Here is a 16,801-nt window from a genome sequence, read left to right as displayed (position 1 = left end):
ATAGCAGTAATGAGCTCGTTACTGGAGCTGCGCACTCTGTCCCAGCACCCCGCGGCGCGCTGCCGCATCACGGCGAAGAAGTCGGGCACCCTGGCGTCGGCGAACATGGCCTTCGCACTGCAGTACCGCGGCAGCCTCAACAGGATTCGCAACGCATCGTTATACTGCACTCTAAGGATGCTATATGCTCTTCTTGTGTAGTTAGTCCACAGTTGGCATGTATAAAAACTTTGACAATACGCCTTGAAGAGCACAATCTTGACATCCCTAGAGCACTTACTAAACCTACGCGCGAGCATGTTGCACCGAACTGCCAGGGCGCGCCGCTCGCGTTCCATGTCCGCGTCGTCACTGAGACTCTCCGTTAGGATAGGCTAGGTACTCAACATAAAAAAAACATAACTTCTCTTCAAAATCGATTTTACAAAAAGTAAAAATAGTTACGTAAATTTTCATCAAGATAAGGGCTTTTTTTAGAACCTAGCAGTAAGAACCAAATACCTAGAACGTAGAATTTATTATTTATAGATTTTGGCTGAAAAAGCCATTTTTGGCCTTTTTGCAAGTTAACTTCTAAATTTTAGGCATTATATTACTGTTTCTAGGTTCTCCAAATATCATAAATCCCTGATCATATTAGTATTTTTACTTTTTGGAAAAACGCCTCTGATGAGAAGTTACGTTTTTTTTAATGTTGGGAACGCAAGACAGACGCAATACATTGCCTTTCAAGAAAGGCACCACTGCGCAGGCAAAACTGTGGTGATACTTACGCGTGTGGTAGGCCCTTTAATCAGACCAAACTCATTACATTGGACATATTGTGGATGAATAAAATGTAGGTATAAAATGAAAGGGCAGCAGAGGATGGGGGCCCCTGGAGGCCCGGGGCCCCAAGCACGTGCTTGTTGTGCTTATAGGTTAATCCGCCACTGGTTGGCAACATCCTAAGCATAGTGCTGGTGTTAGTGGTGTTATTATTATGATAAGATGTAGGTAATTGAAACATTATGTTTAAAATTTTAATCATTTATTATATTTTACACCTTGTAAAACAACGATAGATAATTATATAAAATATATTTAATCTTCCTTTATACTATTATCTACACTGGTCTCCACGGCATCATTGGCAGTTGTTTCTTGCTTGACCTCTTCACTTGCCTCCACATCCATTGCTGGCCCATCGTCTTCTACAGGCACCTCATCGATCTAAACAAACAAACAGTAATGTATATAAAAATATTCTTAAATATGAAATGTAATATACTTACTTTGGAAGCTTATTCCTTTAGAATATTATAGGCCTTATGATAGGTAGCCTTCTTGTATTGAGCTTAACTTGTGAACGCGCAAGTGTTTATCATTGTTGTAAATGCAAAATCAACATCTCTTTTCGGTTGCACTCGCGATACCCTATATTTTTTTATATCTAGTGAAACTAGCAGGAAATATTGACCATCCGCTCAAGAATGTCATAAATCTGTCTCAATTTGTATTAATTAGGGCCAGCGCGCGGGTGACATTTTCTTTCTAAATGTTCTGACGAGGGCATCCTTCCTTTTCAAACCATTGGTAGAAAATAAACAGACAAACCTTCTTCTCCCTCTCAAACAGTATGGCCAGCTCGACATGCCGGGTATTAGGGAACATGTCCACGGGCACAGCGCGCACGGGCACGAAGGGGGCTCCTCGGAGCGTCTTGGACGAGGCTCGCGACAGGTCCACGAAGTTCTTCACTGCTGACGCCGGGCTGCAGGATATGTAGACCAGCCGGGTGACCTTCTGAGTGTTGCGCAGTTGGGTGATGGCTCGCATGTCTGGAAGGAATGTGGGGGTTAGTTTAATGGTGGTTGTGAGTGTTTGTGCGTTCTTGGATGTTCTCGGCAGATGCTTGCTAGGCAGCCAGTTGTGACTGGATGACGAAGGGAAAAGAATGAACATTGTAGCGCTCTTGCAGTTGACGATTTTATTACTGACATTATCGCTGATTATCTAGTTCTATCCTTGCATCCAAAGGTTACTGAAATTATAAAGCTTTGACTTCTTAAATTTTCCTAAAACTTTCTTTACAAGTTGGTTTATAAATACATATAGATAAGTACAAAAACTGTACCATATTTATGTCTCTTTTAGTCCATCCATCCAAAGGTTGTCTGGAAGAGATCGCTTTAAGCAATAACGTCGCCTTTTGTACCCTAGTTAGGTGTTTATGTAATTGTTAATTATTTCTTGGTGTACAAATAAAGACTACTTATAAGCGACAGATAGCTAAATTGTTAGCTTACAATATTTATGACCCTGTTATAGGTAGTATAACAGAAGTAGGACCAACTGATACGATAGTTAGTAGTAATACTAATGTAAATTTAAACTGCCATGCATAACGTGACCATTTATTTTTTTTGTCAAAGCGGGACACCTTCGGAATTTACTCCTCAAAGATACATATATTATCTTTTTTTCTTATATTCATATCTTTTCGCTCAGTTTGCTCAGGGCATCAATTGAAAGTTCAATCCCTACGATGAAAGAGTGAAATGTGAAAGATATGCATGAATGGTGAATGACCATTTTTTTATATTTATCTAATAATCTTGTAAAGTTAGTATATTTAGGATACCTAAGTACTTACTTTGTTTTTATAAATATACCAGACGGGTACCTACACTACATAAATCCGAATTATTTTTTTACGATATGAAAATAACGATTTTTTTAATTATGATTTTCATGGTTCTATTAAATTTTAAGTTTCCGAATAACAAAAATTACGAAAAGTTGATAAACGAAATTTCAAACAACAGATGTATAAAAATGACCAAAGTAAATTTTTCTAATGTTATAATTTCGATGTTTTAAATGTACGATTTTTTATTATATCAAATTGTGTAAATAACGAATCCCGAAGTTTTAATATTCCGAAAACACAAATCCCCGAATGTAACTTAGTTAACAATTTAACATTTTTTTTGCTTCGCTCCGCTTCGCCGCGCTCCGCTTTGTTTTTCGACATCTATGTGCACCTAAACGCTCCTCCTCGATTTGCTCGTCGTCGCACCTATCTTTAGGTTTAGGCCCTAAGGTTTTTAAGGTTAAACACCGTAAAAATCTGAGCAATTGTTTTGCTTTGTTGTGTAACTTAACAACAACTACTACAAATAGTTTTCTATATAAGAATATTTTTACTCTATATTTGAAACGCTCCGCTTTGTTTTTCGATATCAAAGTGCACCTAACAAGCTCCTCCTCGCTTTGATCGTCGTCGCACCTATCTTTAGGTTTTGGTACGTTCATTTTATTTTTGACAAAATCACGAATTATCATATTTTCCGTCCGGATTTGATATTTTCGTGATTATAATAAATCTGTATTTTATTTTTTGTATGTATTAATCGTATTTTTTTACGTTCGTGTATTTAACAAACGTAATAACAAACCTCCGTCATAATAATATCTATTAGATTTTTATAAATCTAAAATCGTTATTACAATATTTTGTAAATTTGGTACATATTCGGTGTTTCAAATTCGGAAAAAAGTTTTTCGGAATTTTTGGGTGTTCTCGTACCAGACGCTACAAAATTCTTAAACATCATACTTAGATTTTTTCAATAATTTGAGAAGTTTAAATGTGCATTTCTTTTTTGTTAGGAATCGGTAGGTGAGCGAGATAAATTTATATAAGTATACACGATAGAGCAAGAACAAGTCAATGATCGTCACTGAACAAAGTTACTCGCGGAGTCTCGGTGGAACTCGGACTCATATTACTCCCTATAGTCTATGTGAATAAGTGATAAAGAAGATAAATAGGTGTCTCAAGTGATTAAAAGAAAGAAAGGAAATATGGGATGAAGGTAAAAAATGTAGGTAATTTAAATTATCATTTGGTCTGTTTAAGAAAGCGGGACATTTTTGCCCTCGCGGGGGACAGCGGGACGGACAGCTTGAAAGCGGGACTGTCCCGCCCAAAGCGGGACGTATGGTCACGTTAGCCATGCACGACAAGAGATGAGCAACTGAGAGTTGTACACCAGAACATTCAGGGGCTTTCTCGCAAACTTCTAATGCTAGAGTTATTTTTAGAACAATACGACATAGACATAATTTGTATTACTGAGCATCACCTTAAAAATGATGACATGAATTTTAATGTAAAAGTTTACAATGTTATTAGCTCATTTAATAGGAAATCGTTAGACAAAGGAGGATCATTAATATTTGTAAAGAAAAATTTATAATGTAAGGATAGGAAAGATATTATAAAATTATCGGTCGAAAGAATAGCTGAACTAGCTTGTGTTGAGATGGACAAGTATATAATTTTAAGCGTGTACAGGCCCCCCTCTTCTGACTATAAAGTATTTGAGAAAGTGATGGAGGATAGTCTTACCATCTTATCTAAGAGCTCAAAACAAGTGGTCGTGGTAGGAGATTTTAATATTGATTTATTAGTTGAGACTTCTATGAAATGTTGTATAATTAATTTGTTCAAGTCATATAATTTAAGTAATGTCTTCCTGGAACCTACCAGAATTACTCCCACCTCAGCCACTTGTATTGACAATATTTACTGTAATTGTGATTTTACTAATCATTCTGTAATCAATTGTTTACCATCCGACCACAGTGGGCATATTATTACGTTTCCTTGTACTTTTGAACGTAAGTCAGCCACTTTCAAGTTCAGACCAGTAACATCATACAGAATTGATAAGTTTAAATCTCGATTGAACAGTAAACTTGGCTACTGTAGAAGCTCTGAAAGAAATCGCAATGATGCCTTTAAGGAAATATTTCAAGGTTTGTCTCAAGAATTTGAAAACGTGTTCACTAAGAAAGAAGTAGATGTTAATTGTAAACTAAGTCTTAATGACTGGGCAACATCGGGAATTTATAAGAGCAGACGTAAATTATATGATCTCTATGAACAGCTATTTACTCATGACGATAACTTTAGAGATTATGTAAAGAAATATACAAAGATATTCAAAGCCGTTTGCCACCAAGCTAAATCAGATTATATAAATAGAAAGATTAAAAACTCTAATAACAAGATTAAAACCGTATGGAATATCATTAATACTGAAACCGGGAAAAATAAACCACGTGATTTAAATTTTGAACTTAAAATTAATGATAAAATTGTTTCATCTAGTGAAGAAGTGGCTTCCGTCTTTGAAGATTTTTTCCGTAGTATACCGATAGCTACAACTGAGAACCTTGATTCATCTTGCGCTGAAGCTGAACGTTTGCTAAGAGGGAATGCACCGCCTTGCGATCTCGACTTTCAATTTCATGGTATAAATACACAGACCATAATTACCACTTATAAAGAATTAAATTTAAAAATGACAGAAGATTTATGGGGCATGTCCGTTAAAGTTATTAGTCATGTTATTGATATCTTAGCACCCCACTTGGCTAATCTTTTTAACAGATGCATTGAGGTCGGTGTATTCCCCGATTTGATGAAACTTAGTAAACTAATACCGCTTTTTAAATCTGGTGAGAAAAATGATCCCAATAATTTTAGGCCTGTATCAGTTTTGCCAGTACTGAGTAAAATATTTGAAAAAAATATGCTGCATCAAATGCTTTCGCACTTTAGTATTCACGGCCTTCTCCATAACCAACAGTTCGGTTTCACCAAAGGTCGATCTACAACTGACGCTGGTGTCGCGTTGGTCAAACACATATTTAGTGCTTGGGAGGAACGTCTTGATGCTGTGGGTGTATTTTGCGATCTATCGAAAGCATTTGATTGTGTGGATCATGCCACTCTACTTATGAAACTTAAATATTATGGGCTAACTGGCAAAGCTCTTACATTATTGGAATCATACTTGAGCAACAGAACTCAACTAGTTGACATAAATGGAGTGCGTTCGGCTGGCTGTCCTGTCAGTATGGGTGTTCCCCAAGGCTCGATTTTAGGACCATTCTTGTTTCTTGTATATGTTAACGATTTACCGTTTTTGGTAGATAAATTATGTGAGATAGTACTGTTTGCTGATGATACTTCACTTATATTTAAGTTGAAGCGACAAGAAGTCAATTTTGACAATGCAAACAGTACTCTTTCCATAGTTGCTAATTGGTTCACTGTAAATAATTTAGCTCTTAACTCCAAGAAAACAAAATGTATTAAATTCACTTTGCCTAATGTAAGACAAGTAGAGACATATTTGACATTGAATAACGATAAGCTAGAGTTAGTAAATGAAACGGTATTCCTGGGTATTACAATTGACTCAAAGTTGCAATGGGGACCCCATATTGAGAGGATAGCCGGTAGATTGAGTTCTGCGGCTTATGCGGTTAGAACCATTAGACAGTTAACAGATGTAGATACAGCCAGGCTTGTGTATTTTAGTTATTTTCATAGTGTTATGTCTTACGGAATTCTATTGTGGGGACGAGCGGCTGACATTAATCAAATCTTTGTTCTGCAAAAACGAGCAATTCGAGCCATATATGTATTAGGGTCTAGAATTTCATTAAGAGATACGTTTAAGGAAATAGGTATACTAACTGTTCCATGCCAATATATCTATGAAAATATTATGTATGTTCGTAAAAACTTAAATTCATTTAGTAAAGTAGGAGCCACTCACGGTATTGAGACCAGAAACAAAAATAAGTTGCTTTTCCCCACACTCAGACTTTCGAAAACAAACACATCATTCATGGGGAACTGTATACGTTTTTATAATAAATTATCAAATGAAGCAATAAACCTTACTGAGCAAAAATTTAAGAATTATGTTAAAGCTACATTATGTAGTAAAGCTTACTATAGTATAAATGATTATTTAAACGACAAAAACGCGTGGTCTTGTCCACCTCAGCTAAGGCTATTGAAAAAATGAAATGGATATAGGTACTTAAGTAAAATTGTAGGTACTAGATATAAGTAAAAATTGTAATAGATATATAAGGAAAAAGTTGAAAAGATGCTCGAGGAGTTTCTTTCGCCATTTCTTTCCTTCTCAATGACGGGGCCTTTGTGAAATGGTGGTAGATGACTATCGACAAATAATTGTAAAATTTTACGTCGATTAAACCATTTGAATTTGAAAAAAAAAATTTGAAACTATGTATTACACTATGTTTCTACAAAAATATACTTCAGTAGCTACTGTTTGTAAGTACCTACCGAGTAAAAAACCTGGCTACCCATAGTACAGGGTATCCTAGTTTGGGAGCCAGGACACAATGTGTACCTACTTTCTGATATAAAGATATTTTCATTACTCACGCAGCCCAGCCCTGGGCGGGTCCACGATGGCCACCACATCGCCTCCCCCCGCCCGCGCCAGCACGGAGGGCAGCGTGTCCTCGGCGCGCCCCGCGAAGAACTCGCAGTTTGAAACGCCGTTGTGCTCGCAGTTCGCGCGAGCGTCCTTCACTGCCTCCTCGATTAGTTCCAGGCCGAGGACTTTGTTGCAGTGCTGCGGGTAGTCGGGTGGATTAGGTTTTGAGGCGAATTTTCAGGATGATTTCAATGTTGCATCTGGGGTCTGTCTAATGTAAAGGGTATTATACGTTTAATGTGTCTGTGGTAGCGTAGGTTTCAAACGGCTGAGCCGATTTTCGATTTGTTTTTTTTTAATCATAGGTAACCCGAGTGTTCTTAGCCATATTTTATGAAATTCGTCAAAGCCGTTTGTTAGTGTTGAATTTCGGGGGTTTCTAAAGTTGGTTAGGTTATTGGCACTCTTGTTGGCGGTAAAAAATTACACTGACCTTGGCGAAGCACAGTCCGATGGTGCCGGTACCGCAGCAGATGTCGACCACGGTGGACTGCTCCGTGGTCGCGCTCATTTCGATCGCCTTTTGATACAGAATGTCCGCGCCAGCCGTGTTGATCTGAAATTATTGTGGTAACAGTTACAAGAATATTGAACCTTTTTGGTTAATCTTTTGTAAACAAACATCTACCCCGGGTTCCGTGATGTTGAGTGGTGAATGTCTCGTTTGTCCAATAATTACGCTCGGGGTTGGTTACCGGGGTAGATTTTTATTTATTTGCTGACTGCGATTCACGAAAGATGACCAAAAAGCTTACGGGCGTAACGGTGTAACATATGGATGTTTCCGACCAGCAACCACGTAAAGTTTTACTTAGTTATACGTATCGTATCTGTAGGTGGCTGAAAGAATCGAAACCAACTACCTACAGCTAAGATACACCATAAAATAGAAATATGAGACAGTGAAAATTGGTCAAGTTTCGTGAATCGGATTGTACATTAGTAGAATTCGTGACTGTGAATGTTACCTGAAAGAATGCCTCGGGGGATATCCTAAAGTGCAGTCCGAGGATGGAGTCCATGATGTGGGACGCCCCCCAGAGGAGCTCCGGCTTAGCCGCTTCTTCTCCTGATTTTCTAGTATTTAAAATATGTTAAATAAGTTACATGCATCGATAAGTTTGCACCTGTGATGGGACTGTAAAATAGGTACATAATTTCACTTACAAAAGAATACAGCTAGACTAGGTCACCGTTTGTTAGTGAATGAATTAGCATCAGTTGGGATTGTCAGATATATACAAGATGGAAAAGATAGTTAGGGTTCTGGTATTTAAAAAAAATGTATAAAGAGGTATTTAAAAAAATATAAAAATAAATAGGTAAAGTATTTATAGATTATGACTTAGGTACTTTTTAGTGATAAGTTCGAAGTAGAGCGACTTCACCGCGCAGTCCGCCGTCGCTGCCGCGCTAGAGAAGTGCGCCGCCAGATCCTTCTTGATCTTGTCCAGCTCTTCGGGACTCAGTTGCTAACAACATATTTGAAGATTTAGTATTTTTATTATGTTTTAAATATACAGATCTATAGTGTGTTTGTTCAAATATAATCATTATTTTTACAGCTATGCTATCTTAAAAAACACTATTAACAGCTTTTAAAATGACACACTTTTGGGCAAAAACAAGCCTGGATAAAAATGCCACAATACCTGAGGGTGCATGGCCACTATCAGCATGACGTCTCCGGTGCTCTTGGAGTTCCGCACGGTGAGGTACCTCCAGTAGCCCGAGTAGTCGGCCGGGGAGAATGGAGCCATCCCCGACTTACGCACAAACTCTTGGAATATCTGTAGAGTGAGAGTCAATTATCGTCATAAAGTATATTATGTATTTTCAGGATTGCCAACAGCTTTTATTAATTAACAATGTATTGCAGTTATGGTTATCTATCTAATACAAGGAACTGAAACAATTGAATATAGTCTCTTACCAAAACAGCTTTCTTAGCTTCTTCAGACACATGTATCATGCCTTGCACCGGCGCCACCCCTACAGTGCCCGTCACATAGCTGCCAAGCCTGAACCCGACTGTTGGCAACTTTGTCTCATCATCAATACCCACTGTGAACTCACACTTGTTTCTGTACCCTTCAGTCACGGGAGAAGCTTCTATCGGTAACAATTCAAAACTTAATCCATTAAACTTCTTGCGGTTCTCTTCTATAAGACTTCTTAGGTTTTTGTTTATTTTCCATATTTCATTGTCCATTTTCTGTAGAACTTGTCTGATCTCCTTTTCTTTTGCTTTCAACTGAAATGGAATCAAAATGGTATAAGTACAATGCATGTAGAGGTCTAGTGCAGCAGTAAGGAAGTCCATAAATAAATTTCATTTGTAACTGAAATCCATTCAGTTTCTTACAAAGTTTAAATTTCAAAGTGATTTAAATAAATAATCTTACCTGTTCTTCATAAGGCATTCTCCAGTATGGGGTGGTGGCATCTTTGAGTCTTTCCTCTTGACTCTTTCCATTATCTTCCTTTTTCTTCTTATCATTCCTGTCTCCCTCTTCCTCTTGTTTCCTCTTCCGTACAAATGGATCTGGTGCGGGTTTGGCTACTTCAGCAACAAGTGTCTTCCCCTTCCATGAGTAGCCATTCAGGGCGGCTATAGCCTTAGTCCGCTCCTCGTCGTTTTGAAAGCATGCGTAGAGCCAGTGGCTTCCATTCTTAGGCCTCTTGATTTTGCTAGTTTTAAGACCTAGCTTCTGGTTTATTAGTTTTTTCAGTTCCTAGAAAGATTCATGGTATTGGGTTATTAGTCCATAAATGGTGACAGTTCTGGCTGTATTGATCAAGATTCAAGCGGCTTATAAAAAATAGGCTTTTGTTACAATACTTACGGCAATTCCATAAAACTTTGGAAGCCCGCGCAACTCAATCTTGAAGTTTTCTGAAGAGAAACCCCCTCGTTCTAAGTAAGCGTATTCTTCATTAATTTCCCCATGATTTATTTTCTCCACGCTGATTTCTTCAGTCATTCTAAGTCATGAAATGAGCAATAAATTGTGTTTTTCAATTTGTTTATTTACTGCTTTGAGGTTATTTCTTATAGGTTATGTTTGTTGTTGACATGACATAAAAAGTTTTCATTTCAGTTTGACAACAAATCATTCATTCATTAGTCCGGGCGCAAACTTTTACAAATTAAATCGATCGATTATGATTAGTAAAATGGATCGAATAAATGAGCCGTTTTCCTCGACAGCTGTCAGTTGAGCTTTTGGGTAAGCCGATAGATGGCGTGAAAACGCAGTTTACCAACTGTCAAAAATTACATAGAGAGCAAAGAGTACTAAACTCAGAATAAGAACTCACTAGTTGTGATTAAATGTCGGGTGGTAGCGCGAGCCATCCTTCCGAGGCTCAGACTGCATGTGGCTTGGGATAGTGCTAAGTATTCTGGGAATAGTTCTACCCGCGCCGTCACGTAGTGTTCTTTTCTCTATGCGCGCCGTTTGTACGGGTGCTGCGTGCGAGAACTGATTTTCTATTTTTATTTATTTATTTAGGGACCATGATCCATAGTCCTTAGGCATTATTACAGTATAGCAGTCACTATCACAAGAGTCACTATCTCACAAGAGTCACTATCTCAAAAGAGTCACTATCTCAAGTGCACTAACTCTACAGTATCAAGGGACGAGGAGCAGATAGCTCAACTACAACTCAATTAATACAGGAGAAACACAAGGAAACTGAGAAAACTTGAAAAGAACGGCTGTACGCACAATCGCACTGAACGCTTAAGCAACAGTGACATCGACATCATAGAGAAAATAATACTACAATTCTACCTACCTACGTCACTTTCACATTTCGTTAGCCCCACAGAATAACATATTGTGATCTGAGTGTGTTCTGAGGGTTTGAAAGTTGGTACAACCCCAGACAACGCCATCTATTTCTCCAAAAAGGAACTTTTTTTTTTTTTAACAAACGCCTCATTACATTGTTAAAATACCTTTCCTCTTAAGGGTCTGCAAGGGGGAATCGAGGGTTGGCATTGTCATAGAATTATGTAGTAAACGATGCTCTACAACCTTGAAAAAAATCACACAGGTAGCCGAAGAGTCTAGCTAGGTGCTGAATGATTCGAATTCAAGTAAATGATTATGGATAACTGTAAATAAAATTCAGAATATGACGAAAAACCAGAAAATCACACTCCCGTATTGTAACAACTTTGTCGTAATTATTAAGAATTTTCATATGATTTTTATCATATTATAAAGTTAAAGGCTTGGACTAGGCGCTAAATACCTTGTTTTTTAATAAACACACACTTATTTTGTGTAAATTAATCCCAAACTTGAGCAATTTTTTTCCCTCAAATCTTCATACAAATATCTATGGCGGCTTTCTGTGTTATAAAATCATAAACACAAGTGACGTTTGACTCAGTTGGCCGCTGGCCTCCAAAGAAGGGTCACGTCGGTTTAGGCAGCACTGACAGCTCGCGATCTTATCGTGTACAGATACAAAATCACTGCACATTGGTTGTCATTGCACTTTTTCAACTTTTATGACACCAAAATAATTTGATTTGAAATTGAGGAAGCATAATTCTTCCAGTATATTCAATACATTAAATTAAATTAGATAGTGTGCAATATTCTCGTGACATTACAGTCTCGTAAAGGTCTGATGAGGAGCAGGAATATAGCGAATGGATCTAAGTGATGACAATACGCACGAACATTAGGTTAGGGATCAAAAATACAGTCTCTTGGTGCTGGTTGAGGTATGGTCTCGTGAGGATCTGATGAGGGCAGTAACACGGTGGTGGCTCAATTTTATTTCAAAGATGTTAATAGCTAAAAGCATCGAGTTTGGGCTATTAAGTATGTTTTTCAGAGAGAGAGAAAGAGATTTTATTTTTCCTCTGGATGTGTTAGGTTTACTGGGTTTACTAAGTTCATTCTGTTAATGGCATCAAGTTGTTATGTGTTCATAAGTAATAATTATTTATTAACAAAATGCTGTTGGTTCTCCACGAAAATGTAAAAATAAAAATAAAATAAATAAAAATAAATTCGTAACGTAAAATTGTCAATGACGGAATTTCTTCTATAGACAGTAGCCACAAAAAAAACAAACGATAGATGGCGTGATTTGAAGACAAAGATACATTTATTCGACACATAGACAGCAACAACAACAAAAATACAGATTTAAAGAAAAGAAACACATACTTATACAAAACAACAAAGAAAAAAAGGATACACATCAAAATAACTGGAAAAAATATAAGCCCCAATTTACTTGTGTGGGACAGGGAGTACCATAATATTTTTTTTGGGGTACTCCCCATCTATGCGAAATATCAGCTTGATATCTTTACCCGTTTCTGAGAAAAATGGCGGTGACAGACAGTCAGTCAGACAGACGGACAACAAAGAGATCCTATAACGGTTGCTTTTTTTCTATTGACGTTCGAAACCCTAAAATTAAGTAAAAATATTATGCTGCTACCAAAAAATGTACTTAAAGGTATTGAAAAAGCGGTATACAGGGTTATTGGTAAGTAGACCTGATCCTTTCAGGAGGTGATAGAGGAAGGCATTTCCAGTCGATTATACCCTATAATGCATTATCCGAAACTTAACCATTTCTAAGATATTTAATATTTAAAGATTTTTTGAATTTTTGCCAAAATTTCATGTTTAAAACCGAAAATAAAAAAACTAGCCATATTTCAATACTTTTTTTGTTTGTTTTGAATTAGTGACATCTTAATAAACTTATTAAAATAATCAAATGTGCATTATTTGACTTAAATTAGACACAATACCTCAAAATAGATAAACATTTTTTAAAAATATTCAAAACCTAAAAAGAAATAAGTTAAATTAAAAAAGAATTTCATACAACAATTTTTTGTGCACTTCAGCTTAAAAACATTGTCAACTTATAAGCTTTCAAATGAGATATTTCAATATCAAATCGATTTAGGTATCACCAAGATATGGCCAAAACAATCAGAAAAGGTGGACAAAATTCAACAGAAAAACTAACAAAATTAGCGCAATTTAAAGGTAAAAAGTGTGATGGTTTTCAGTCCTGTTCACTTTAGTATGGAAACCCCTGTTGAGTTTTCTTGACAAGTCCCAATGTTAATGGAAAGTATCGTAGGCGGGGACCAGCAGAGGGTTCACCATTTAGCTGAATGTTACTTAGAAAACGGCCTTGAGTGGCGGTCAAGTTGTTCCCCGCCTGCGATACTTTCCATTAACATTGGGACTTGTTTTCATGTTTTTAGCGTACAGTCGGGTTTTTCGTTTGTTTATAATTGTATTTTTTTATTTGTAACTTTTTAGTTGTTTTTATTTTATGAAATTTTACGTCAGTAGTTCATGATCATTTTTTATTTCAATAATTTTGGTGTTGTTACTTAAATACCTTCAATATGCATATTTTTGTAATGTGAAAATCAAGCCCTTTCATTTGATACCTTACACGGCAAAGTTGAATTATTATTTTTTCGATCATCACGTTATGTCCTCTAGAGGGCGCTATGTACATTTTAATGGAACGTCACATAGCCTATAACCATCGCGCCATCAATACGCTTCTAACAATACCTCATACATCAAAATAGAAACTTTGTTGGACATGACTGTGTCTTTTTACCATGGAAAACGAATATTTTTTTTCGCGAATTTGCAAATCTCGTAGAACAAAAGTTGTCCAGAATGACTCCTTGAGTCATCCCCTTTTGGCTTAGTATAGCCCTTTTGCGACACTATGTATTTACTTTGCTTTGTCGTCGGGGTTCAGTTGGCTGGAGGATGCCCGAAACTTATTATCTACACTTTAATACTTTCTACAAGTAAATACCACATTTGTTTGAGAAAGCTAATCGGGTTCCGAGTATAGAGTAAAGTGACACCCCTATTAATTTCTACTCTTTCCTGGTGCCTACCAGTGTAAGTAAGAATTATACTTACTTACCCTAAAATCACCCAAAATGTACTTGAACATAATTGTCAATAAAGTTGGCGAGTAAAAGTTTATCGACCCACTGTGCAAACTTACATGTGTGCGTGTCACTGCGTGTGCTGTGTGAAGAGCATTGAAAACCCAAAATTGGCGCGGCACGTCACCCTGTACGGGCCCTTAAATAAATTCTTGGCCAGGTAATCGGAGCATGGCCTATAAAATTATCTACCGTCTACGGCATAGGTAATATGTCTATAATATGGTAATAAATAATGTCTAAGGTACCAAAATAAATACAAATACCTATTTGCCTGTTACATCAACGTGGAACCTTAGTCCACACCACAGCCGATACACACAGGTGGATATAAGAAAATAATGTAGGTATACAGTTATAATTAAAATATTGTTTTATTAAGTATAATAGCGCAGTCAAATAATACACATTCACATTATACAATTTTTAAATTACGTGGAAGTAATCAAATAAATATAAATAGGTACTCTCTTAAATAACAAACATAATAGTTCTCACTTTAAGTACTACCTAGCCAAGGCTCTGCCAGTACTAAAACATGTAAAAATATATTAGTTTATCAATTAAACATAACATTGAGGTCACCGTTGCATTTTGCACTGTTTTGTTAAATACACATCAAGCTGTTGTTATGTCTTCTCACTGGCATTTTTAAACATGTTCTTCAAGGCACCCTTGTCTTGATTTTCCTTTATCTTCCTCATTTGTTTCAAGACGGCTAACTCCTTGTCCACAGAGGGCGCCATGGATGGATTGACAGACTTCAGGTGCTGAAAGTCCTCTTCTGCTTCATCTGGATTCCAAGCTCCAACATGAGCTTTTGCTCTTCTGTATAAAGCTTTTTCATTATCTGTAATTTGATAATTATATTACTACATATAATGGTTGTTCATGTGAATTTATTATATTTATGTAAATATAAATAAGATTACAAACTTAAAATATTTTTCATGAAAAAAAAAACATAAGGAAAGCATATTTTAAATTTTAACAATAGGTAAAATTTGCTCACCTTTATCATATTCTAAAACTGTATTGCAATGTTCAATGACAGTGTAGTAGTCCTGTTTCATGAGCCGGCACTGGGAATAGTTCAACAGTATTGGTAACCTGATTTTATTTAATTTTACCCAGTCATCATCAGTTTTTCTTTCCCTGAAATTATTAAGTACACAACTTTATATTATATGTACATTTAAGTAATGTAATAGGACGATTTTATTGCTAACTGTACTTATATAAAATCCTGTCTCTAATTTGTCCTGTTTGTAATTGAATAAATACATACCTGAGCATCAACTGTTCACAGATGCCTATAGCCTTCCTGTATGCTTCTTCTGCTTCCTCGTATGATTTCTGAGTGTACAACTGGTTTCCTTTCTCTTTTAGCATTGGAATTAAATCTATTCTGTCCTGCTCAGTCAGTTGCCACAAATCTTTTTCATATTCATCCCCTTTCTCCACTTGCAAAAGTTCTAGAATAAAAAATATAATAAGAGTTGAAAAACCAAACAATGGAATTTGAATTTGTACTGGATCCATGTGCAATGTTTGTTAAATATTTGTAAGTAATGGATAAGTGGAGAGGAAAATCTCAAGTGATAGTTCAAAGACATAAAAGTAAACTGGTTATCTGAATACTTTAATTTGAGAGATGTTATTGTATTGATCATTATCATAATTACCAATAACAAACTCCAGATCACAAGGGTTTTTCATGAGCTCATCCAAATCTGGATAGCCGATCCCTTCAGTCTGCAATGTCATTGTACAGGAGTGTTTCACTGTGTGGTTCTTCTTGCCCAAGTCTCGGAGAGTTTTCGATACAAATGGGTAGCTGAACACAAGCTGGAAATTAGTAGGTAGTTAAAAACAGACATATATGGTGAGAGCTTCATACAGTTAATAACACTTAACCAAAGACTGCAATGCACAACTGAGATGAATTTACCTCTTTTTTTACTTGAAAACTAGCAACTTCACCGACTGCCATCATCTTCACAATAGTCTCCCAGACCTCAAGTTTGAATTTATGGCCAATCACAAGGACCATGGGCTCCTTTTTACCGATTTTTCGGCTGTCATCAATAAGGACTCTTTCTTTTCCTACTTTATAGGTTTGAAAGTGAAAGTGTGCCTGAAAAAAATACATTAAAATACATGAGTAAGTACTTAGCTAAAGAGAGCACTTACTTGAATCTTATTGGATTTTTCACTTACCTTACTCTCTTTAGCGATCGGTATATATTTCTTTCCCGTATGAATTATTTTTTTGACAATCGGAGCTTTACTTTGGCCGTTCATTTTATAATTTTAAAGAAAATGTAGGTGTAAACAAGAAATGAAACTGAAATGAAATGAAAATGAAAGAAAAATTGCCTTTTTTTTTAGACACGCCAATGTCAAACAAATGTCAATTTGCCACAGACAAATCTATACTCCATCAGTTCTCAGAATAACAAACCTATCCATACAACATTTATAACGATTCGATTCGAAT

The 16,801-nt window shown here is 36.4% G+C and overlaps 2 protein-coding genes across 2 annotated transcripts; both read right to left on the bottom strand.

The window, feature by feature from the left end:
• Positions 1 to 1,013: 1,013 nt before the first annotated feature.
• Positions 1,014 to 10,323, bottom strand: LOC105395692 (tRNA (uracil-5-)-methyltransferase homolog A). The gene is made up of 10 exons (XM_048622759.1): positions 10,166 to 10,323; positions 9,725 to 10,054; positions 9,253 to 9,573; positions 8,972 to 9,109; positions 8,673 to 8,791; positions 8,288 to 8,396; positions 7,753 to 7,875; positions 7,265 to 7,457; positions 1,597 to 1,820; positions 1,014 to 1,212 (listed from the first exon to the last, which is right to left on the bottom strand). The coding sequence occupies exons 1-10, from the start codon at positions 10,301 to 10,303 to the stop codon at positions 1,084 to 1,086; spliced, it is 1,824 nt and encodes a 607-aa protein (XP_048478716.1). The 5' UTR covers positions 10,304 to 10,323; the 3' UTR covers positions 1,014 to 1,083.
• A 4,328-nt stretch (positions 10,324 to 14,651) lies between these two features.
• Positions 14,652 to 16,698, bottom strand: LOC105393795 (AH receptor-interacting protein). The gene is made up of 6 exons (XM_011565601.3): positions 16,522 to 16,698; positions 16,253 to 16,438; positions 15,987 to 16,149; positions 15,590 to 15,776; positions 15,314 to 15,456; positions 14,652 to 15,151 (listed from the first exon to the last, which is right to left on the bottom strand). Exons 1-6 carry the CDS (start codon positions 16,603 to 16,605, stop codon positions 14,931 to 14,933), a joined length of 984 nt encoding a protein of 327 aa, XP_011563903.1. The 5' UTR covers positions 16,606 to 16,698; the 3' UTR covers positions 14,652 to 14,930.
• Positions 16,699 to 16,801: the final 103 nt, after the last annotated feature.

Source organism: Plutella xylostella, chromosome 8, assembly GCF_932276165.1.
Source record: "Plutella xylostella chromosome 8, ilPluXylo3.1, whole genome shotgun sequence".
Taxonomy (NCBI): domain Eukaryota; kingdom Metazoa; phylum Arthropoda; class Insecta; order Lepidoptera; family Plutellidae; genus Plutella; species Plutella xylostella.
Note: the sequence above shows the minus strand (reverse complement) of the source record. Positions and strands in the feature narration are given on the sequence as shown.